The sequence below is a fragment of the Martes martes genome, assembly GCF_963455335.1.
Source record: "Martes martes genome assembly, chromosome: 2".
Lineage (NCBI taxonomy): Eukaryota > Metazoa > Chordata > Mammalia > Carnivora > Mustelidae > Martes > Martes martes.
The window spans coordinates 155,001,068-155,026,633 of record NC_137889.1 but is presented as its reverse complement, the minus strand read 5'-3'; the positions used below and the strand labels follow the sequence as shown (position 1 = coordinate 155,026,633).

Sequence of the window (25,566 nt, the reverse complement as noted above, 5' to 3'; positions counted from 1 at the left end):
TGAGAACTATGCCTATAAAGTAGGTCTTAAAAGACTTTTCAATTAAATTGTTAAACTTAACCAAACACAACAAAATCACTGTGTACATTTAAGAGTTTTAAGATTTTAATTTCTGAACATCTTCATGAAATGAGTATCTCCAGTATTTTCAGACTACGGGTTACAAAAATAACATTTACTTAAATATAAACAACTCCTAAAGTTTAGATAGTTTTAAAGAGGTGTAATAAATAACATACTTACAAGAGAATTTACACATTTAAAAAAATGTATTAAACTAGAATACTCCAGTATGAAATTTTTCCAAGTATCCTACACCATAAAATACATATTTACAGACAATAATTAACAGTGAATTCACAAATGTTTGTCCACTACTTTAAATTTCCATAGCCTTGGTAAGTATAAAACCCAAGAAATGACAAAACATCTAAAAATAAGTACACAGCTACAAACTGATTGTGAAAGGGATATTATAAATAAAAGGCACTAGAAAATAAATACAAACACATCTACTATAAACCCAATAATGGTTGTTCATACCAACCTGTAAAATATGAAAAACCAACCCCACAAAATTGTACTATTATAGAACTGTTTTTAATAGTTTTCCATCATTGACCATTCTATTTTTGTTGTTGATGAATAACTTTTACTATGATTCAGTGGAACTGTATACTCATCTTAATGTAGTAAATAATGAACGGTGGCTGTGATTGACAGAAGAATAAACGGAAGTAAATCTGAAAAGGTTCTGAAGGTACCTATGGTCAGCACTTAACACCTGTTACCAGGGAATAACAATATTTTTGTGGGCTCCCTTCTTCAACAGCATATGGAGCAATATGTTGGAATTTTAGATTTGATGATGATAAGGCTTCCCTGTCAACAGAAAAAAAATAGCTTCATTAGTATCACACAGGGTTCTCCTAATACGTATTCCATCTATAGGAGCATGCCTAAAAAAGTATCCAAAACTCAAAACAAACAAAATGGAATGGGAACAGAATGATGGAATGAGAAGTGGAACTTTTTTCTCAGTTGAGTAAAATATAGGTTGTCTCTTACCATTAAAAAAAAAAATATTTAACTAAAGAAGTAGTTAGGAACCATGCCACCAGTATTTGAATCCAGCTTCTGCCAGTTACTTCACTGTCAAATCTGGGGCTAATTATTTCTGAGCCTCAGTTTCTAGATCTTTAAAGCGTAATAACAACAAAATTTACCCCTGAGAGCTGCAGTGAGAATTCAGTGAGTTTAATGTCCAAAAAGTACTCAACTGAGGGTGGCCTGCCTGGGTGGTACAGTCAGTTAAGCCTCTGCCTTCAGCTCAAGTCATGATCTCAGGGTCCTGGGATCAAGCCATCATGGGGCTTCCTGCTCAGCGCAGAGCCTGCTTGTCCCTCTCCCTCTGCCCCTCGCCACCACTCATTCTCTTTCTCTCTCTCAAATAAAGAAATAAAATCTGTAAATAAATAAATAAATGAATAAATAAATAAATAATACCCAATTGAGTCCCTGACATGTAGTAACTTCCCACATGCTCAATCAAGATTATGGTGTGTAGAAGTATGGTGCCTATAATTTAGGATGAAAATTAAATCAAGGTAAGAGTGAAATGACTGCTACTTAAGGCAGGTAGCAAACTGATCAGTTCTAAGAAAATGAGACTGTGCCTGGAGCGGACTTTCCTGTCTCCCCAGAAGTTGAGTGTTTCCATCACTGGGGGACACACAAGCCCCAAGAAATGAGAAACTGCAATACTGAGAAGACTCTTTTAAAGACTCATCTCTACTATTTAAAGAAAAAGAAAGATATATAGACATTTTAAGGTTTTAGGAGGGAAAGAGCGGCATTTACTAATTTCATGAAGGATTATAAAGTACCAAAAGCAAGCATGATGGTCATTAGGCCACCAGAAAGTGTGAACAATTATTATATTAATGGTATCCCAACAGAAAAATCTCTGATCAAATATAATAATTAATTAAAATATCATGTAAAACTTTAGACAAACGAGAAAAAGTCTAAAGGAATACACAATACTTAACTTCATCATTTTTTAAAATTCTGTATTAGCAGGATTTCAAACTAATGAGAATAAGTGGCAGTAACAGGAACTCCTTGTTAGCTACCTCTGTGACCCTGGGCTGGTCATCTACATCCCTCTGTATTCCCCTTTCAAGTTTATTTACTTGAAAACTATTCCCTCCTCTGCATTCACCCTTGAAATCTAACAGGCTGGGCCAGTCCCTTTCCTCTTGCCCCATTCCACAGAATGTGTGAAAAACACCTAGGGAGAGTTTCAGATTGAAAGCTGTGCCATCAATATTTAGCATCTGTTTATTTGCATTTCACAGGGGAGGAAATGACAAATTATTTTGCTTTCCAATTCTCAGAAGTGCATTGGCAAGCAAAAAGAATTTCCTTTTTGCTGAGAGACACTGGATTGGCTAGGAGATGGTTTTGTACATCTCAACAAGGTGTCTGAATGCTAATCCTCCACACACAACAAAGAAATATAGGGACTTACTTCCTCCTCCTAAACTTTTTTCTAAGCATTTCTCATGAGAAGAATATAACCAATTTTAAGTCACTGGAATTGGTCAAATTAGGTAATTTAGACAAAGCTTAATCTAACACTTCTGCTATTTTAAAACTGTATATGGTCACACAAATTTTCTTTATAATTCCCTTAGAAAGTACCTCCAATGAAACTAAGTTCTACAATGCTAAAATAATCACATGCAACGTTATCATTCAGATCTGATTAAATGTAATCTCCAAAACAAGGTAGGATCACTGCTTTACAGAAGTACTTCCAAGAGTACATTATGTGAACACTTCTTTAAAAGATGAAAATTCAATTAACCTACTTATTTGACACCACACAGAAAATAATGAGATTCCCTCCCTCCCATTCTTGCACATTCCTGCAAGTCAGAATACTCAGGAGTCATTCTTGCATGTGTATGTGTGTGCACACGCATGTTCCAGAACATGTGCACTTCCAGACATGGTATTGCAGCCATTTGGGGATCGCATTTCAATCCTCGAGATGGGAAAATTGTCAATTTTTTAGACAGAAAAGATGGCAAATGAAAGAAAAAGAAGTACATTCTTCAATGAGCTCTCTGTATTAATCTGTTTCTTCTCTGAACTTTCGTATGGTCTAAGCAAAAACATCCAAAATAAAGAAAAAAAACCTGCAAATCTGCACCACATGGAGTGCCATATAAGCACAGACAAAGTGTACAGGCCCAGCATTTACACAGTCTGGTTTGGGTCCCAATGTTCAAAAACTATGATCCACGCAAGACAGAAACTCTGAGCTCTCATATGAAAATACTATGAACTCCACATGATTACTTATGGCTGAAATAATACATTATATATAGCCAATTTTGTAGTGTAAAAGTAAAAATATATATATATATATATATATATATATATATATGACTTAAAGAACAATGTTTTACTTACATTTCCACCATGCTGTTCTAGCTTCTGTAATGCACTGGTGATTGGCTCTTTGAATTTCTTATCCCTCAGTCTCTTGGAAAGCTTTTAAAGTAAGATTGGGAGAATGAAATGATTTGAAAATCAACAATATTCACCACAGGCTTAAATAAACTTCACTAAAGAGTATGCTAACTAGAAATAAAACCACTGAGACCTTACTGTATAGAAGTACCCAAACACCATTTCATTTGTTTTAGACTCCAAGGCTTCTTTCAGAAAATATCTCATTGAAATTTATACATAATAGACCCATTACATTTATTAAAAGAGAATTCACATTATTTCAAATCATGCGAATCCTATAAAATCTGCTACAGTATGGTATCCAGAGTAAGTTTTCTATGAAACTGCATACTTTTCCATTTTGTATTTTGCAAGAGCATTTGGAGGACCATGATGGAAAGCTAAACCTCTTAAAACACATGTTTCCTACAGTGTAAGAAAGGGAAGAGACAAAAAGGAGAGAGCATTCACATGAATGGCTCTCTCAACAGTTATAGTTAGGACATTCAGACTACAAACCACAAGACCACCTGTCCCTAGGCATGGTTTGAATGGGCTTCAGGTAGAAAGGTGGAAGTTTGAAAAGGGAGAGCACAAGGTGAGGGAGGATAGAATCATAAGAAGAAAGAGGAAGAAACAGCAATTCAGATCATCAGGCACAACCTATAATAGTGTGCTCCCACCAAATGTCTGAATTACTCTACTCACCCAAAGACCTAAACATTTCAGCCTAGAGCAGGAATTGATCATGCCTCCATTTTCTGGGAATACAAATGAAGCCCATGCAAGAATTAGTCAGTGATCAAATACTTATAAGGGCCTTTCCTAGATTTGGTTTCTGGTTGTTCCTCTTCACATGGATGGAAGAAACCCAAGACTGCTTCCCATCACTGAGCACTGAGTTAGAAGCCCTTCTTCAGTCAGGTCAATGAAGATGAGGAAGGGTCAGAGTATTCCCCAAAAGATAAAAATGTAAGAAAAGCAACTCTAAATGAGAGGACAGATAGCCCTAGGGATGGACAAGAAAAAGTGCCTCTTGGGGTACCTCGGGGGCTCGGTCAATTGGGCTTCCAACTCTTGATCTCAGCTCAGGTCTTGATCTCAGGGTCACAAGTTCAAGCCCCTCACTGGGCTCCATGCCCAGCATGGATTTAAAAAAAAAAAAAGAAAAGAAAAAGAAAAAGAAAAAGTGCCCCTTGCAAAATCAGATCTTTGGTTTGCTTTCTGCAGACCCCACTACCCAGGAGCAATGGCTTATGGGCAGATCCATGAAGCACTACCTCCAGAATCATCTGATATCCTTACTCAAAAAGTATAGATTCTAGGGTCCTACACCATACTTACTTAACCAGAATCTCTGGGCAAAGTCCTTGGTTCTGCATTTTTATCAAGATTTATTTCCTCTTTCCCCCAGGGTCACTGGAGGTCTGAACTGAAGCTAAGAAAGAATGTGACTTATTCTGCCTATGAATAAAATGAGTTGTATATGGGCTCAGTAACTGGTTTTGAAATTCTTTTTCTAGTCAAGGAAACCCTTCAAATAACATCTAATGCAGAGGTCTATAAACAAAAATATATGTAAATCAATATGGAGTCTTTCTGGCTAACAGGGGTTAAGTGAGGTAAGAAAGGAGCACCAAAGCACCTCAATGGATTGTCAGGGGTGCCTGTCTCTTGGTGGTGTGCGCTAACAGACCAAGATTTAAACCCACCTGGCCTATTTCGGAGGTTCTCTCCTCTATGGAATACCACAGGCATGTGAATGCCCGTGTTATCCAGACCTTCCCAGAGTGCTGACACTCCAGAAGGTGAAAGGCCCCTTTAAGTCAGTCCAGTATAAGAAAAAGCAGGGTTCTGGGGAGGAATGTGAATGACCAAACATTAATGCTACTGCCCCAGAAAAATTAAAACAAATAAAGAAACTTACATAGTTCAGTTGTTAATCTGGCCTTTTTCTTTCTGCCCTGATGGGTGGGACTGGGAGGCTATTTAGGAATATTTAGGAAGTGGAGGTTCTGGGTCTTGCTCAACTTCGAGTGCAGGAAAGGATCCAGTGTGATTCCTTTTCTTGTATATCACATTCCCTTCACCTCATTCCAACTTTCTCAGTGGATGTCCTTGCTACTTATTTCCCCAAAAAAACCAGAAACCAATCTCCACAAGGGCAGAGGGCATATCGTTTTTTGTTCAGCATTATAGTCTAAGTGCCTATAGCATAATAATTGGCACAAAATGGGAGGCCAGAGAGCAACAGATTTGTTAAAATATTGCTTGTCTGACTAGAGCAATCAATCTAAAATGAGCCATTTTATTTGTTAGGGTGAAATTCCTGTGTTTATTTAGGGACAACCTGTTGATCTAAACATTATAAGCAAAAACGTGCCAGGATTTTCTTCCTTCGTTTCCAAGGCTTCCCACATATTAAAGTTTCACAGTCCATTCCCACTGTGTCTTCTCCCTATTAAGCACCTGGTGCTGGTGGGAATTCATCTCCCACCATTCCTAGCCTCAGCACAGCAGTCCTGATAGATTCACTATCATCCCTACTTTCTACAGGCTTGGCTAAATGTTCCTGGAGTGTATTAGTCTCTGTAGAGTAAGAAGTTAAACATACAGTTCTAGGCTCTCTCAGATAAATGGGTCCAGGAAAAAAACAGTGGAACTATGATCAAAATACATGCCTCAACTCTGAACTAGACAAAGATGAATACAGAAATGCTGGCTGTGGGTTATTCCAGCAAGGACTTTTAACGGTTTATCAGTGTGTGCAGTAAAGGATTAACTCTGCCTAAAGAAAGGACTGGCTCTTGTCCCTGGCTCCTAGATGGAAACCCTAAGCCCTTGGTATGACCTGCCAGATAAGAGTATCTTTGTTTCCCGGGGGACCTTGGGCCACAGGAAATCAGCTCAACTTCTGGAGAGGCTGGAGACTAAGGTCAGCCATGCAAACAGCCAGTCATGCTGGCACGGTAGGCTCCTAACATGAACATGCATGCCTGGACGCCACACTGAGGTAAGTTTCTCAGGATGGCAATACTCCTGTGTGTTGCCACATATCCTTACTGCAAAAAGCCAGCACTGTCCACACAACTCTGTTGGGAGGAAGGACAAGTGGATGCTCCACACTTGGTCCCTCCTGGGCTCTGCTCTATGCACCTCCTTCCTTCACTGATTTTAACTCGTATTCCTTCACTGTAATAAACTGAAAGACTAAATAACAGCTTTTCTGAGTCTCATGAGTCCTTCTTAGCAACCTAAGCATTGTCTTGGGGACTTGCTGAACTGTACAGTATCCAAGTGTGTACTTGTCCTCAGGATTAAACTACACTTAAGAGGAAAAAAAGTCTCATCCTGAATACTATTTACAGACTCACTAAAAAACTTACAGGGAAAAACGAAGATGAAAAACATGGTTGTGGCAATGCACAATCACAGGTATGTACCCCTACAGGAGGTGTCCTTATAATTCATGGCTAATCAACATGGGCATAATATCATTGTACTGTCCATTAATTTTTGTCCATTCAACTTTTGCTTGCTTGTTCTTAAAATCCTAAGTTCTGCTCACGTAAGTGCTTTCCATTAAAAAAAATTAAAGAGAATACTGTACATTTGTAAAATATTTTATGAACTACTAGGTCTGATCTATATTTTTTTAAAGAATGATGGATTTTTTTTTAAGATTTCTGAATCAGTTAATGATTAATCTGAAGCCACTGAATCATTACAAGATATAGACAGGGCATGATACACCATTCACAACCACTCTCTCATCTTTTCAATACTTACACTTGTAAGCAGATGTTTCAGATGGTCATTTAGAGAAGGACCAACGACTACACTCAGCTGCATGAGAGCATTCAGTCCTCTTGCAAACACTTCATCATCCATGTGGACCTGTGGGGTTAGTTGGGACAGGAGAGGAAAGAGGAGAAAAGGAAAGTTAGAGAAAAAGAAAGGTCAAACCAGAAAAAAGTAAGATTGAACATTCAAAAGCAAAAGATAAGCAACTAAACCCAGAACCAATCTATAATGCCGTACCATCTAGAAACAAAAATAAATAAATAAATTTCCAGCTTGACTGAAACACTAACTGAACCATATCGCAGCATGCAGCAAGACAGAAGTGAGGTTTATTACTTTCTCTAATTACTCCAAATGTACCCTTCTATCTTTCATATACCCTCTAAAGGCATCTTCAAATAAGTAATCATTTGTCCCTGAATAAGTGTGGCCTAATTTTGCACATGCACCAAAATCATAGGTAAAGGACCAATATGCATATAATTTAAAAGAAAAAAGACATAAAGTAGTCTAAATGTACCACAGAAAGTCCAAAGGAATAGAAGATACCAGAGCTGCCTTCAGTACAGGAATCAGTCTTGGAAGCAAAGGTACAGCTTTCTCAGGAGCTCCATGGACCAACAGCAATTCTCTAAAGCCCTCCTTTGACACAAAGGTGTACGGATGTTTAGTCTCCCTCAAACCCTGTCAAAGACAAAACACAGAAACAAGACACAAAACTGAATCCTCACTAGTCTAATAAAAATAAAGTTTTATTATGGTTTTCCTCATCATGATTTATAATTTCAATAATTACAATTTCAATTAAACTCAGAAATTGTGGAACAAAGGACATACATGAGACAGGAAGAATTTCTACCCACAGCAAGGAAGGAAAATGTTTTCAAAATCAAAGGAACAGGAAAAAGGGAAGGAAAAGCAAAGGAAAAATAAAGGAAATAAGAAAGAGAAAGGAAGGAGGGAAGGAAAGGTAAATAAATAAAAGAAAAAAAGAAAAAGACACTATCACTAAGATACTAAAAAACATTTTGTATATACTCCCAAATACTGCCTGAAAGCACAGCAACTCAATCTAAAATGCTGGTTTATAACCACCAATTTAGGGACATAATTATTGGACCTCCTACCTTTACAGTGACTTTATGACTTGTTTAATGAGTTTCTAAAATATTGTTTCCTTCATATTTAATTATTTTACATTAAGGTATTTTTAAAACATCATTTCCTAGGTTCAAAAACCAATATAAGATTATAAATATCATTTTTTACTTTAGGATGTGAAATAAAAATATGAAAAAAACCTGTATAATTTCTTTCACCCTAAATGTATCAGCAACTACTAGATAGTACTCTTTTATGATTTAACCCATCACTCTGAGTCAAGATAGAAGGGCCATCTGGCTTTCTGTAAAAACATCAAACAAAAAAAGCAATAGCAATACTCCCTCAGTTGGACTTCTTATTGTCTGTGAATAAATATAACTAGCTGCAAAGTCATGCCTAAAAATAGTAATTTTCAACCAATTTGCCCTCTAGACCAAACTATCTGCTTCCAAACAGTGATCAAACATTTCCTTTCCTGGATGCTTTTGAAAGCTGTGCAGCCAAGCACACCAGCACCACTTTGCACCACAGGTTCTAGCATCTTAAGAGTGCCCCGATCCCATTCATTTTAGCGATGAGGAATCAGGTCAAGAGGTGAAGTGGATTTCCATAGTGGTGGTCCTGTCAGCACTTCCCCATTATTAAAATGAGTAGAGGGGAAGGCTAACAATCTACCCAACACAGAAATAAAGGCAATGGTGTTTGGAAAATAAGTATTTAAAGGACTGACTTTATGTGATCTCCACTAAACACAGACTCCCTGTAGGGACTCCCCAAATTAAAGTACTCCCTTCCGGTTATGATTAGCTGGAGCACATTTTCAAAGGTGTTACTATAGTACAGATTCATCTAAAGAACGGTTTGTTACCATATACAAAAAGTTTAAAATTCTTAAAAGAACAAATGAAACACTGATACATTTTAAGTTTTTATTTTTTTTAATTTTTAAAAAGATTTTATTTATTTATTTGACAGACAGAGATCACAAGTAGGCAGAGAAACAGGCAGAGAGAGAGGGGGAAGCAGGCTCCCCGCCGAGCAGAGAGCCTGATGCGGGGCTGGATCCCAGAACCCTGGGATCATGACCTGAGCCGAAGGCAAAGGCTTTAACCCACTGCGCCACCCAGGCACCTCACATTTAAAATTTTTAATACCAAGTTTAAAAGACTTTGATCAAAACTTAATTTCAAAATAGGCTACCCACAAAAATATACCACTATCATACCAAAATAATTTTGCAATAAATTTAAAAAAACAAAGACAACAAAAGTGATCCTTAACTCTTAAAACAGACCAGTATCTACAACTTAAATACAAGACAACAGGTTAATTCATTTCTCAACTTGTGACTCTAACAAAAGGAATAAATTTTACAGAAGAGATCATTAATTCACCTCAAGCTTATACTCTGCCAACTTTTTCCTGATATAAAATGTTAAATAATATAAAGGAATTGATCAGAAGTTTTCCTAAAATCCTCTATTAAAAAATGATCTTCGTGATATTCTACTTAAAATGTACAGGTAGAGGGGCGCCTGGGTGGCTCAGTGGGTTAAAGCCTCTGCCTTCGGCTCAGGTCATGATCCCAGGGTCCTGGGATCGAGTCCCGCATCGGGCTCTCTGCTCAGCAGGGAGCCTGCTTTCCCCCTCCTCTCTCTGCTTGCCTCTCTGCCTACAGATCTCTGTCAAATAAATAAATAAAATCTTTAAAAAAAAAAATGTACAGGTAGACAAAAGCCCAGAGACTTCTCCAAAAGGACGTTTAAGTAGTTAAAATCAGTTCCCTATGAAACATATGCTCACATTAAACATGACTGGTTGTGTAGAAATAGATCACTCGTTATCTGATGCAGTTTAGGTTAAACTGTTGATGTTCTACTGAAGTGACTAATTCCCTATGACTTTAAGTACTTTTATTTTTGGAATTAAGTATGAATACTTCATCCACTTATCTACAAAATCCTGTGTAGATTAAGTTGTTTATAAACCTGATTAATCAGTTTCTAATAAACATATATTGATCATAATTAATTCCTAAGGGAGTGTGGTATTTTAATGACTATCGCTTGACTCTTGTTTCCAGAGCAAAGAATAAGATTTACTGATGCATTACAAAATGATACTTAATATGATTTTTAAAGTTTTTTTTTCCATAAACATTCAGGAGAAATGGAATATACACTTACCTCAGCTAAAGTAATAAGAAGAGGATCAAATGGAAGATTTTCAGGAGGACATTCCCACTGTAATCTGTGTTTCACTGAACCATGGACCAATCTAAAATAACAAACATCAGTGAACATAACAGGGGCAACGTAATTATATCCTAAACAGTAATTATATAACATATTCATACCCTTTCTATAACATAACCATATTAGAACTATTCTGTAACATGCAGGAATACCATAGCTTGAAATGATATTACAAAGACATCTTATGCAACAATGTCTATAATCCCACAAACTCCTATTCTTCTGGTAAAATTGTTTGATGGCAAAACTAAACTCCACATTTGTTAAGACTACAGTTTCAGAACTCAAGCATGCTGCTGTCTGTGAGTCTTAATACAAATGCTACACTTGACATGTTTCAGTCATAATTATAACAAAACAGATAACCTACAGATGTGCAAACAAAGAAAGGTGATAATGAGAAACAGTAACTTGTTTTATATGGAACAGTATTTTTCAGATATGGATCACTTAATCCTAATGATCTGTAGACAGGGCAGATTTTAGCCCTGCTAAATAGAAGAAAACTGAGGGCAGGAGGTTAAGTAGCCCACACCAGGTTACAAAGTGGTAGCCCCTTCAATTAGTCACTGCTGTTTTGTTTTGTTTTGCTTTGTTTTGTTTTGTTTTGTTTTAAACAACCTTTACTGAGACAAAACCAACATTCAACAGGGGCGCCTCTGTGGCTCAGTTGGTTAAGTGCCTGCCTCTGGCTCAGTCATGATCTTGGGGTCCTAGGATCAAGCCCCTTGTTAGGCTCCCTGCTTGCTTAATGAGGAGGCTGCTTATCCCTCTGCCTCTGCTTCCCCAAGTTGTGCTCACTTTCTCTCTCAAATAAATAAAATCTTTAAAAAAAAAAAAAACCAACATTCAAAAAACTGCACATGGTTATAAAGTATAAAATTTTATATGTTTTGATGTGTGAATACATCAATGAGCTATCATAATTATGACAGTGAACTTACACATCACCCTCAAATGTTTCCCTTTTGTTGTTCTCAACTTCTTGACACCTTCTTTAGCATTATTTTCTTCATATCAAGAGACCTTGGTAACATTTTTACTATTTTATCAACCATAATTGCATGGAGTGGGAAAGGGAGGTATAAGAACCTTAAAATACAGTCTCAACTCAGAATGTAAATAAAAAAATACTAACAATAAAATGAAGAATGTGAGCTTATGCGTCCAAATCTGAAGATACCACTAAAAACTGTATTTCTTGAACTTTAGACTACAGAAAGAATGTTGATTACTCTTTTTACAATGAAAATAACATTTTCCATCATCTAGAACAGGCTAAAACTGGATATACTTAGAAGAAATAAATGTTTCTTGGTAGTGGAATCTTAAAATGGTATCACTCTATTAGTAATTATATTGTTTTCTTTAAAACAGTTCTGATGTCTATCCCGAAAGGTAGCAAGAATTGTATCGAAAGTGAGAAAAAATGCCTGTATGTACTCATTAAAAAATATAATTTCAATAATTTTTTAAAAATTTTTGAAATATCATTTCAAAAAATAATGAAACAGTTTTGTTAAATTGTCAATTTTCAGTTTACAAACAAAATAGGACTATTTATTTGCAACTTGCCCAAGCCTATGAAGGCTTATATTGTTTCAGAAACTGGTTCATTCAATTTCTTAAATTATAGATCTATTGATAATTCTATTTTGGAATTAAAATGATCTTCTTCGGGGCGCCTGGGTGGCTCAGTGGGTTAAAGCCGCTGCCTTCGGCTCAGGTCATGATCCTAGCGTCCTGGGATCGAGCCCCGCATCGGGCTCTGCTGCTCAGCAGGGAGCCTGCTTCCTCCCTTCTCTCTCTGCCTGCCTCTCTGCCTACTTGTGATCTGTCTGTCAAATAAACAAAATAAAAAAAATCTTTAAAAAAATAAATAAAAAAAATAAAATGATCTTCTTCAACAATATCCCACAATCTATACCAGTTGAACAGCCAAAGCCTGAATAAAGTACCTTTATTTCAACCACCCTAGTAAATAAAGATTTCAATACATTTAAACTAAACACTGTTATCGATTTTACTCAATTATTTTGAATAATATGGTCAGTTATAACCTGTATTGATTTTACCTGCAAGGAATCCCTCCCTTAGAGTAAATGGCTGCAAATGCAGAAGGAGCTCGTGATTGTTCACCAAACTGAAATAAAAAATGAAAAGAATATGATAAATATACTATCACCTCCACTTTGTGATGATACCTAATCAGCTTTAATCCTATTGAGGTCAGGGGCGAATGGACATCCTGACTTTCAACCCATGACACTGGTACCAAGTGCATCAATCTGCTCAGCAACAAAACTGAGGAAAATTATCAACTCCTCAGTACAACGCCAGCCACGCGTTCTTTACTTTGTTTATACCCCTAACTTGTTTCGGAAGGCTTGAAGGAAGCTGGAATTACATGTATAATAAATATAATACAGATAAATACTATTAAGAATGAACATCACAAATAAATATAGTAAAGGTAATACATTTTTCTACTATCTGCCACTGGGATCTTTCAAGGTGAGGGGTCCATGGAGAAGGAGAGGTAAGTATAGAGAAAGTAGATTTGTTTTCAGCCTCCAACACATCTCCTACTTGTCCTCCAGGCAAATGTGGATGTCTGGACAGTCAGAGAACGTGTAATTTCTCCAAACTCATTTTACGCTTCTCTAAAAGAGAAAGGCTTTTGATGGACAGGGGTGATAGAGCTGAAGGTAGAACAAGGCTCTCACAAACATATGCCTGGATGTGTCTGCTTAGATACAGAACTTCACAACTTTCCATTTGTCTATGTATTATCTAAAGAATACATTAAGTCTGTATTCCCAAAGACCATGTAAGAAGCGATTGATCACAACAACTGAATAATCACAGCATACATAATTTCAACATAGTTGATCAGAGACACAAATAATTTAGGCACAAAAAGTAAATATCACATGGTACTTGAACATAATCAAATGAAATACAGTTGTCTAAATTACAAAGTACAAACTCACTAACCTATTTTAAAGATGTAACTAGCTAAAAAATATTTAAAAATACATGCAGTAATTAAAAAATACATTTAAGGGCACAAGTTTAGAATTAACTCTTTTTCCTCTGGAAAAGCACATGTTTGAAATTAAAATACACAGATGAAAATTTCATTAGCATATAATATTAAGAGATTCATTTATAAACTTCAATCCACATTCTGCATAATTCAAAGAAATTCTAATATTTCACTCATCTAACTAAAATTCCTACTAAGAAAAATATGTTTTAAAAACTGTTTTTGGGGCGCCTGGGTGGCTTAGTGGGTTAAAGCCTCTGCTTCAGCTCAGGTCATGGTCCTGGGGTCCTGGGATCGAGCCCCGCATCAGGCTCTCTGCTTAGTGGGGAGCCTGCTTCCCCGCCCCCCCGCCTGCCTCTCTGCCTACTTGTGATCTCTGTCAAATAAATAAATAAAATCTTAAAAAAAATTTTTTTTCAAGTAATCATATTAGATAGGGAAAGCTGAAAAAATATTCTTCTAGTGGGGGAAAAATTAAGACAACTTAGAGCTATAGATACTTTTTTTAGTTCTAGCGGCTATTAGCAAATGATCTTACTTTTTGATCCTATAGGTCATGTAAATTTCCAAAACACCCACCAAGACAAAATTTCTGAGTAAAATTCTAAGCAATTCCTTTCCTTTTCTTTTTAACTCGTTTTAGATATAATCATAGTTTCATCTTCCAGGTCCCACATTATCAAAAAATTTTTTTACCAATGGCTTCATTTTGTTAATTTTTACCTAATTTTACCAAAATTCCATTACCATAAAAAAACACTGTTGTCCCTTCAATTTTTAACCATATCACTACAGACCATATTTCAACTCTAAAATAATCAACCTTATTAAACACACCCCACTATACTCAGTTAAAAAGAATTTTTTAAACTTTTGATTCAAGTGAAATACTCAAAACTTACACACATTTAAGTGCATAAATTACAGGTATGCAGACCAGTGAATTCTCCAAAACACTGGAGATGTGGAACATCTCAGATGTGGAACACCTGAATGTTACCAGCACCCTAGAAACCTCCTCAGTGCCTCTTCCCAATCCCTAACTACCTTCTTCCCCAGTGGTGAACTCTATCCTGACTTCTAACTGACTTACTTTGGATTGGTAGCTTGTACAGCTCTTAGACATTGTCTTGTATAATATACTGTCTTCTCAGGTCAAAGCATTATTTCTCAAAATTTTCCTTCATTTTTAATAAGATTTAAAATTAGGGCTACTTATATTACTACTTTAAGAAGTTCTTCTTTAAAGACAGGAAGAAGATTCAAGTGTCACCATCAATTCTCTCAACTAAACACAGGAAAAAGAAGCAAGAACAAGAAGAGAGCAGGGCATTCTTCAGGAATTCAACTTGACACTGTGCAGATTACAGAAAGAAGGAAACACATATGCTTACACTACTTTTCATTTGTAAAGTCAGACAATCTCCTTCTGCCCTTGGCCAGTTCATTGTATCCTTGCTGTATTTTACCTTCCATCTAAGTCAGTATCTCAGCCACTCTCATAATCCCCTTTGAAGGCTGAAACCATGATCATCTTACCCTATGCAAGGCTGGGCAGACACCACCTGGTCCTGTAGCACAGGTGTGTTCGCTTTTTGGATAATTCACTGATCCACACGCTTATAATTATTCGCTTTCATGTGCATAAATCTCATGTTTCTTAAATCTGATTAAACTGCTGTCAGAAGGCAAAGGAGGCTAATACTATAGTTGGGATTTCTGGGGGAGCTAATTTATAGATCATAGCAAAATGGTCGGAGATGTTTATGCAACTTGAAGCAGGTAATTCATCCTATGTCAACTGAATACAAGTTCATTCATTGATGTTAGGAAGTAACAGAACTATAGTAAATAAAAATAAAGCTGATGTGCAATTTATTTTATACTCTAGTACACTCATCCATGAATATGACAGTATATACCATAACTGGTTATTCTCTACTCCTTCTCACTTCCATACTCACATCATTATTTCCATTCTTCATCATGATTACCGTATGCCTTTTGTCACTAGCTTATATGTAAGCAAAAAAAAAAAAAAATTACAAACAAAAGGAACTTGGGACAGCATTCAGAATGGTTCAACAGTTTGCTAAATGTCTATTACTTTGAAAAATCTACTGAGTCAGGAATGTCTTTTGTACCTACCGGGTTAATGGTCTTAGGGTTAAGTTTATCACTTGGTCGAGGATGAACTTTTCTTGCAGTCTCTGGAGAACTGGTTGAAGATGAGGAGTTGCTTTGTTGAACTGTAGTCCTATGTTTTATTTGTATGTTTGATGATGTCCTTTGATCACAGCTACCTGGAAAAAACAGAAGATCAACAAAAAAAGAGGTGAAAGAGATAAAGCTCACTCTTATCCATCTGTATAACAATGTCTATTAACAGAATTCAACTGTTTCATTTAAAAAGCAATGTTCTGTACCTGCCTTTCTGTTTCTCAACTGTACAACTCCATGGCACTCTGATTTCTGCATTGCTTCCCTTTTATTCCTGCAGTCAAATGAGACTTGATTTCAGAATTTGGGGAATAAGGGGTTCACTGAGAACGTAAGACCAACACAGAACAGAGTAGAAAATATAATAAAAGAGATACAAAAAGGGTATGGCATGGGACAAAATACCAGAAAGACTAATGAGAAAATATGAAATTATATGAATGTCAATAATATCAATAATAGCAAACGGAAAACAATCTGTAAGAAAATAAGATATATAAGAATAAACTTTTTTTTTCCATTCATACTGTCAAAATATGCTTTTAGAAACTCAACTGCAAACTTCTGGCTATATTCAGAAAATATGGACTAGATATCTGAAAGGAGAAAGTGATTGGCACATCCCCTAGTATCTCTATCTTCACTGGCCTCTGTATTTCCAAAGTTCCAAACGCTAACATCGGCGTATCAAGTCCTGTTTTTAAGGGACAAAATGACCTCTCCTACTCAGTACATTACAAGCTCCTTAAACTGAACATAACCAAAACTAAGGTCATCACACTGAAGTTATGGACCCCTTGCTAATTCATCTGGTCCCTCATGATGAAAAACTTAAGATCTTCTTTCCCTTCACTTCCCACACTCAACTCTACAGATGTGATCAATGTGGTGTGATAAGATAGAAGGAGCTATTGGCTCAGATTGGGGTCTGTATCCTCATCTCTACCAATTACCAGGTTTATGAATTTAAGTAGATTATTTAATCTCCCTAAATCTTGATTTCCAGACCTATTAAAAGGGGAGAATAATACAAACCTATAAAGGCTGTTCCTGAGGAGTAAATAAGGTAATATACCAGTTGCTTAACTAGCCAGTGATGGTTCATTGCTCCCTCTTCCCCACTTTCCTCTTTTCTACTAACGGGAGGACTCTAGTTCGCAGTGATAATTTCCTGCCTAATCAGATTACTTCTAAATTTTCATCTCTACCAAGGAACTTTCCATCACACACACCCAAATTCATATACCCAATTGCTTGCTGGTATTTCTAGGTCTAGCTCCAATCCCAAGCTGTACACCGCCTTTCCTGATCTTCTCTGTTTCTTGGCACTCTGATTCCCACACTGTTTCCTGCTTATTGCAACTTGATTAATCCATTCCCTCACTTGCATAGCACTCCAGTCATTCTTCCACTAGAGCATTTCCCACTTTAAGCTTTTGTTATTAACTACACTGTAGGATCTTCCTTAAGGTAACACAGGTGAAGCCTTCCTCCACTTCCAAATGACAGTTTTTCAAATATTTGGGCACAGACTCAACTCCTTAGTTTTCTCTTCTTCAGGATAAACACTGATGCTTTTTCAAGTGATTCCTCATGAGATGATTTTCATCTACTTGACAAATTAGAAATCTTCACAAGGACGAAACTCCACATAATTCAGTCCCAAAATATTTCAAACGTGATGTGTGACTATTTCGAAGTGCCTTGGAAGGATAAATTAAATGTAGGATTGTTTCATACACAGAACAATTTTAAATTGCAATTTTCTTGACTTAATATAGTCACCTAATTTTCTCATCCTACTACTAGTAGATGACTTACCTCCCAATATCATACTTCACATTCATTCCCAAGGCATTTTTCACAATTATGGTAATCAAAGCCTCATTGAATTTTTCAGATACTACTTTAAGATAAGGTAAGGCAGGCTTTAAATATGTTGACCTAACACTGCACTTCAATGAATATTCAGAGAGAATCTACTATTGTATCAAGTTTCTGTTTTGAGAAGGTCCTGATAGGAATAGAATGATCTAGGAATAAATAAATCTCTGTCTCTGCTTCTTCGACTCTGTAATTGGGGGTAATTAAAGTAATTACTTTTAATGTTGGTGAAGACTAATAAATTAATATTCCTTTTGATCATAAATTTTAATAACTGTCATAGCTGAAAAGAAGCACAAAGCTCATACCCAGAAATATAAGAAAAGCAGAGCTGGCCTCATCAAATCATGGTGTATATTTTCCAACACTACCTACCAAACCTACAAAAGTTTTTGTTGGAACAAGAAACATCTACCTTCCTTTATGTGAAAAAGATGTTCCTGAAAGGTACTAGTAGGAAGATGCTGCATTATATTTTGAATGAGCTCAAAAAGCCGTGGAAACTCTTCATTTAAAAAACTTTTTTTTTTTTTTATAAAACATGCCAGAAAACTGAGCTTCCAAAGGTTTTATGCATACAGGACAGTTTTTACGTGTAATACACTTACATAACTTCCAGCAACAACATCAAAACACACATACTCAATGCAAACACTTCTATATCTACTTTCAAAAACTCTGTATTAGAGAGCTTCTTTCCAAAAAACAAATATTTTTCACTTATTGTTAGAAGTATCACCCTTTACCTTACAAATTAAGTATTCTCAAAATATTAATATATTAAAAATAATATCCATCTCTGGGTGTGGTGAAAAAACAATGAATACTGTTACGCTGAAAATAAATAAAAAATTTAATAAAAAAATAATAATATCCATCTGGCAGGGGTGCCTAGGTCGCTCAGTTAAGCGTCCAACTCTTGATTTCTGCTCCAGGTCCTGAGATTGAGCCCCCAAGACTGGCTCCGTGCTCAACAGAGAGTCTGATAGAGATTCTATGCCCCCACCCCTCACATTCTCACTCTAAAATAAACAAAGTATTTAAAAAAATATATCCATCTGGGAGCATACCACTTGTACCACAAGACTGGTACATGAGTTGTCTGTAGAAGAAAACTGCTTAATTTATCTTACACTTAACTCTCTTGAGTGCTTTTCCATTAACACATGGAGGGTGGTGTAAAGAGGTAATAATGGTGAGAGGAAGTGAAAAGGTAAGAACTATTTTGTGCTACAAATATTATCAGTCACTGCTCATTCTTTTACAAAACAATATAAACATTCTAAATAGGCACTAGAATCCACCTGACCCAAACATCTAAACGATGTCATAATATCAGAGAGCAAGCAGACCACGCAGGATCCACAGTGGAACTCTTACTTTCCCTTAGTTTCCTTAGGGACTGCAGCCTTCTGCTCATCTGAAAGGGGCTGCGGATATCTGTGTCAATGACAGGAAAGCATACTTTCGTTTCATTGTTTTTGATAGGTCACATACCCTATTTCCTTCCCCATATGCATTTTCTTCCTGCACCATGCTCTGAGTCCACTACACTACACGGCTTGCTAAATTATCAGGGGGCAGAAGCCACGTTTCTTCCTAATTTCTCATCCGTTGTTTAGAAAGTTCCCAAAGTGTAATAGGCACCCCACTAAAGAAGCCATGCTCCATCTCTAGAGCTCCTTCAAATTCTGAAGTGCAGCGACAGAACCCAGTATCCACCCATTTCAATTGCTTTTTACCATAAAGTAAATCCAAGGGGACAGCACTGAGTCTTAAAATCTGCTTTCCATTTTCCTACCCTCGTCCCCTCCAACACCATACATTTCCAAATATTTAAGAATAGTTCAAGGCCAGGCTGCTGTCAAAGTTAAAAAATAAGCGACGTGTATGGGGGGGGGGGGGGGACAACAACAAAAAGGGGGCTGTTTTGTTTTGTTTTTAAGGAATAGGGGGAGGGGGTGGTGGTAGACGGCCGGTTTTCCATTAAGGCCAACGAGGGCTACTCTCCGCCAAAGCCAGACCTCTGGAAAGGATGGGTGCGCTCTCGAGGCTCAGCAGCTCCAAGGTCCTTGGCAACGGAGTCCGGCGGCCTTAGCAACAAGCCAGGGAGAAAGCCCGCAGGGCCGTCACAGCGCGGGCGGCACCGAGGAATTCCCGCAGCCCTGGCCCGGGGCACCCACAACCTGTTCCTACCGCGCCTCTCTCCCGCGGAGACCCGCACACCAGCCCCCACGCCGGGTGGGACTTTTGCTCGGCGCCCTCTGCCAACTTCCCCACTCCGATCACCTGCGGCCGGGATTCGGGGAAAATGAGGCTTCGCGCGGTCCCCGGATCTGGCGGCGCCACGTAGTGACGTCAGACGCATGCCGCGTCCTCGAAGCCTCTGGCTGGGAGACTGCAAAGGCGCGGGGCTGAAGAGGGTTGCCCTGGCAACGAGGGCCGGGAGTTGAAAAGGGTAGCTTCCAGCTAGCCAGGCGTTGTGTGGTGACAAAGGGGCACCTAGTGGAAGGTCTTTAGGAACTGATGAGAAGTCCGGGGAGCAGAGGAGAGCACAGACTCCGAGTTCCTAGCGCCACGATTTCTTCCCAGTCCGTGTACCTAACTCTTTAAACAATTCTCTCACACACTTAAAATACTGTTTTCTCCACCTGCCCTAGAACCTGAGACCTCGCGGCCTGGAAATCCAGCCCCACGGTTTTGGGGGGTGGGAGCCAAAGCCATCTGCCTGCCCAGCTGTGGAATTTCGTTTCCTGTCATAACTTTCTAATTCACATGCCATCATGCTCACCTACACAATACATCCATATTTTAATAAAGTGCGTGTCCTTTTTGACTTAAGATCATTTTAATAAAACTGATGCTGCAAGAAAATGCATGTCCTCTTGTGTTTTCCAACAAAAGCAATTTGGGTTGTCATAGCAAAAAGCCCAAGAGCTTCAGATCTGCGCGCTGCGTTCCTTTCTAGCGTCTTCTCCTGTTGTCATCCCATAGCCTTAACGTTTTGTTCAGGTAATAGCTAACTATACAATTGCCACTATCTGAGCAGTCCTGGCAGTGTAATTCCTCCCTGTCCTTGTAGCTCCCTTCTTGCTTCCTGAGTTACTGCTGTGGAAGCTTCTTCGACAGGCTGAGTTTCTTCATGGCAATGACTGTGACTTTTCCCTTGGTTTCTCCACCTTCTAGCACAACGTAGCAGGGACTCAGGAAATACTGTTTGAATAAATGAAACGAACGAATGAAGTCTTTGTATATATAATTCCCTGAATGTTCTGCGAAATTTCCACACAAGTCTAAAATGTTAAAGTTCATAATGAGTTTACCTATCTTCCCCACGTGACAGAAACTTTCTATCACTTTTCTACACCCAATTAGCACAATGCATACTTAAATAGCATTTTAAAAAAAGAAAAAAAGATCCTATTTGTTAACCATTTTCACCTTACGAGCTCTCTTCCCCAGATTCTCCATGCCTTATTATATCTCCTTGCCTTCTTCCTCCCCGCTAGCATCTCCACTGATAGACTTAGCAACACCTAGCTCACGGCCTTCTAGTCCCTCTGTCTGTGAGAATAATTTGCTTTCAGTACTGCAGAGAAGTGAATTTGCACATGGTCTGAAGTTAGGCCACTTAGGTTGGAAACCCAACTCCAACGCTTATGAGCTACGAGACCTTATACAAGTCATTTAACCCCTCTAAGACTTAATTTCCTCATCATAAGGTTCATGTAAGACAAGAGCACAAGTAAAGCTCCTAGCACACAGGAAGAGCTTGGTAACTATTCGCCACTGTAATTGTTGAGGTGAAACCCAGTCATTAGTTTACATAGAGTACACTGTGTTGTAGACATCTCAAACTATGCCTTGGTGCTAGTATGAGACCCTGAATTTTTCATGGATTTTTCAGATTTTTTAAAAAACCACAATTATTTGTTTGAGCTTCTCCTAATTATGATTAAATCAGCCTCTTATAAATTTTTTATCTTCATTTTAGAAAATAAAGAAACAGGTTTATTGACATTGTGACTTTGTCTGGATATCATGCCGTAAAAGGTGACTACTTTCCTGGACAAACTAATTTGAGAAGCCTGTGAGACATCCAGGTGAATGTGACCAGACGACAGTTGAGTATGCCCATCTAGTGTGGAGAGGCAAGAGCTGTGGATTTTATAATCATCAGTGAATAGACAGTAACTGAGGCTATAGGAGTACTTAGTGTATTCAGGGAGAGCACGCAGTGTGTGAGAAACGGAAAGCCAGTAGCCAACTTGTGTCTCTGAATCCCATTCTGGTTTCAAGGTTTAATTCTCTTTTCGGAAAAAGTACAGAGAGAGTGAATGGTTGACCTATGTGCCTAGCAATATGGCAAATGATTCTGAAAAGACAGTAAGTACCACATATCTCCTACAGATTTACTCTCCACTGTTCTCCACCCTGCCATATACTCTGGGAAGCTGATCATGATGGACTGGCATCAACAAGTCTCCCATGCCCACTGGATTACACTTGGCTTTGGCCAATGGGGAAGCTTAACAATAAATTGTAGAATTCAAGGAGAGTGAAATCAGAAGATTTTTTCCTCTGCTTCATCTCTAGGAGTTTCCCTGGATCTGGCTATATCTCTGAATGAAGGTCACAGTGCCATTCTAAATGGACAAATTTAGGACTACAGGTGTAAAATCTCAGGTGTTTCTAGCCCTTGATGAATGCATTGTCTCTGCAGTTACCCTGTACTTTAATAGTCCTTTTGTAAATAAATCCTTGCCAAACTATCCTATTTTTAATGTATCCCTGTGTGTTGTATAAACTTATGAATTAGTAAGTCTAACCAAAGCTGAAAAATCAGAGTATTTTTCTCATTGTTTTGATTACTATTTCACTTGTGAAATTATACTTGTTGAGTCACCATTTTCAAGAAAATATCAGAGGTATTGTTGGTTTGGCCTTAATTACTTTATAGAATTTTTTTTTCCTTTTTGTACAAATTACAGACCAAGTGATCATTCTTGATTATCAGGAAATGAGATACAAGCTATTGTTTTTTATGTTATTTCTAGTACACCCTGTCAGGACACATTAGACATTATCATTATATAATCATTGAGAGACCACATGGAAAAGTTAATTTTAATTTTAATTTTTTTCCATATGGAAAACATTAAACAGTGATAGTAGCTACTTAGGTGAAAGTAAAGATCAACAAGAATGAGGGTACAGAGCCACATTGTCCAATGGAAATATAATATGAGCCACATATGAGCCTGGTGGTGGGCATTAGGGAGGGCACGTATTGCATGGAGCACTGGGTGTGGTGCATAAACAATGAATGCTGGAATACTGAAAAGAAATAAAATAAAGTAAAATGGAAAATATAAAATATCCTACCAGGCACATTTTTTAAAAAGATCGATCGATTGATTGATTGATTTTAGAGAGAGAGAGCACACGAGAAGGAGGGGCAGAGGGAGAGGGAGAGAGAGAATCTCAAGCAGACTCTGCGCCAAGTGCAAAGCCAGGGCCAGGCCAGTTATGGGGCTCCATTTAAGGACCCTGAGATCATGACCTAAGCCTCAACCAAGAGTAGAATGCTTGACCAACTACTCGCTAGCAGGTACATTTTTAAAAAGTAAAAAAATAAAAGTAAAATTAAGTTTAATACTGTACTTTATTTATTATATTTTAAATTTTATTGATTTTATATTTTCTATAATATTTTATATTTATATAAATGAATATCTTGTTTATACAGAAATAGCCAAACACATCCAAAATACTATCAATCTGCAATGATTATTAAAAATATTAGTGTGATATTTTACATTCTTGTAGCATACTTAATCTTCAAAATCAGGTACATATTTTACGTTTATAGCACATCTCAATTCAGGCTTGTCATCAGGAGCCACATGTGGCTAGTGGTGATCAGACTGGAGAGTGTGAAGAGAGAGTTATGGCCTCAAATAGTTGTACAAATATAGAGCCAAGTAAAAAAATGGAGGTATTAAATAGTTAGAGGGTACCTGCTTCGTGTAGAACATACCATTCGATGTTTGAAGGTCAATGCAAAATGTAAAGAGAAAACTAATTAATTGATTATGAATCTCTGTAGAGTCCACACAAGTAAGCTTCCTCCATGATTTATAGTGGAATTTAATTTTGTTTTCCAAATTCTTTTTTTGTTTGTGGAGGAAACATAATCTTCTTCTCCTTGGAGATGTGTTGAAGAGGGAGTGCTGAAGCTTGATTTTTTGGTGTTAGTTTCCACACTCTGGGGATCATGGGAACCTGTGAGACTGCCTTTGAGTCCTTTGCCTGGACACGCCATCTGGCTATTTCTTCTGATCCTGTGCCCTACAAAGTTCAAGACTATCTAGAGAGTATTGGCGGCATTAGTTCTGAGACACTATCCTGCGGGTGAGTTGAAATTGGGAAAGGCAGGGCACACTGTCTCCTTACACTCAGCTCTGGACCGTGACTCTGAATGATGGACTATTCTTTCCTCTCTTCCAAATAATGACTGGTCCTTGGACTTGGCTGTTGAAATTTCAACGCCAAGAATTTGACTCTTGTTGTCAGTACTTTTATGATTATATTCCCCTCTCTGAGGCAGTAGGCATAAAATACTCTAGCTGTAGTCTGCACAGAGAAAGTGTCATGAGTAGCAGGAAGCACTATTTTTATAGAAACTATTTTTTTTTTAGTAAAACCACTCCCATTTCTTTTTCTTTTCTTTTCTTTTTTTTTTTTTTTTTAAGATTTCATTCATTTATTTTCATTTATCTGACAGAGAAGTAGAGAGAGAGAGAGCACAAGTAGGGAGAGGGAGAAGCAGGCTCTCCACTTAGCAGGGAGCTGGATGCGGGGCTCAATCCCAGGACCCTGGGGTCATGACCAGAGCTGAAGGCAGCTGCTTAACCAACTGAGCCACCCAGGCTCCCCTATAGAAACTACTATATAAGTTTACAACTTATTTTAGGATATTTTATATAATTTTTTTTTTATTCTGGAGTGTCAGTCAGAATACTATACCATTTAAAGTGTTTTATCACACTTAATTCAACTCTAGCCTATTAAATTGAGGTTTAGGGATAGATGAAAAAGGAATGAGTTTCTCACATGTTTATCAGAAATTAATTCTCTTTCTGTGAACATTGGGTTAATGATTCCTCCTCCATAAAGTCATTTACAACAGGGCTATATAACATCAAAAGTTAAAAGTACCTGTTATAGTCTTTTGCTGAGACAATTATTTTGTTTGTTAAGTTTTTTTCTAGATAATTTAATTTCTAGTCCATGGCTTGTGGATGAAACTTTATATCCTTGCTATACTCACAGTGTAGTCCTCAGATCATCACCCCACCACTCCCACCACCACCGTCATCATCATGTGGGAGCTTGTTAGAAATATAGAAGATCAGGTCCCACCCTAGGTCTACTGAATCAGACTCTACATTTTACCAAGACTCCTCAGATGAGGAAATGTACTTTACAGATTAAGAAGCACTGATTTAGGGATGCCTGGGTGGCTCAGTGGGTTAAAGCCTCTGCCTTTGGCTCAGGTCATGACCCCAGGATCCTGGGATAGAGCCCTGCATCAGGCTATCTGCTCAGCGGGGAGCCTGCTTCCCTTCCTGCCTCTCTGCCTCTCTGCCTACTTGTGATCTCTGTCAAATAGATAAATAAAATATTAAAAAAAGAAGCACTGATTTAGACAAATGTGAGGGA

At 37.7% G+C, this 25,566-nt stretch overlaps 1 protein-coding gene across 1 annotated transcript; it reads right to left on the bottom strand.

Annotated features, from left to right (window-relative positions):
- Window positions 1-84: 84 nt before the first annotated feature.
- Window positions 85-20,188, bottom strand: PACRGL (parkin coregulated like). The gene is made up of 9 exons (XM_080830591.1): window positions 20,038-20,188; window positions 16,164-16,231; window positions 15,886-16,040; window positions 12,764-12,831; window positions 10,620-10,710; window positions 7,879-8,013; window positions 7,315-7,422; window positions 3,484-3,564; window positions 85-882 (listed from the first exon to the last, which is right to left on the bottom strand). Exons 2-9 carry the CDS (start codon window positions 16,213-16,215, stop codon window positions 826-828), a joined length of 747 nt encoding a protein of 248 aa, XP_080686717.1. The 5' UTR covers window positions 16,216-16,231; window positions 20,038-20,188; the 3' UTR covers window positions 85-825.
- Between the last annotated feature and the right edge of the window lie 5,378 nt (window positions 20,189-25,566).

Coding starts and splice junctions, on each gene's coding strand:
- PACRGL (XM_080830591.1), bottom strand. CDS start 16,215: ATGCAGAAATCAGAGTGCCATGGAGTTGTACAGTTGAGAAACAGAAAG. Junction 10,711..12,763: donor AAGGGAGGGATTCCTTGCAG/GTAAAATCAATA, acceptor TTGTTATTTTAG/ATTGGTCCATGGTTCAGTGA. Junction 883..3,483: donor TAGAACAGCATGGTGGAAAT/GTAAGTAAAACA, acceptor TTCTGTTGACAG/GGAAGCCTTATCATCATCAA.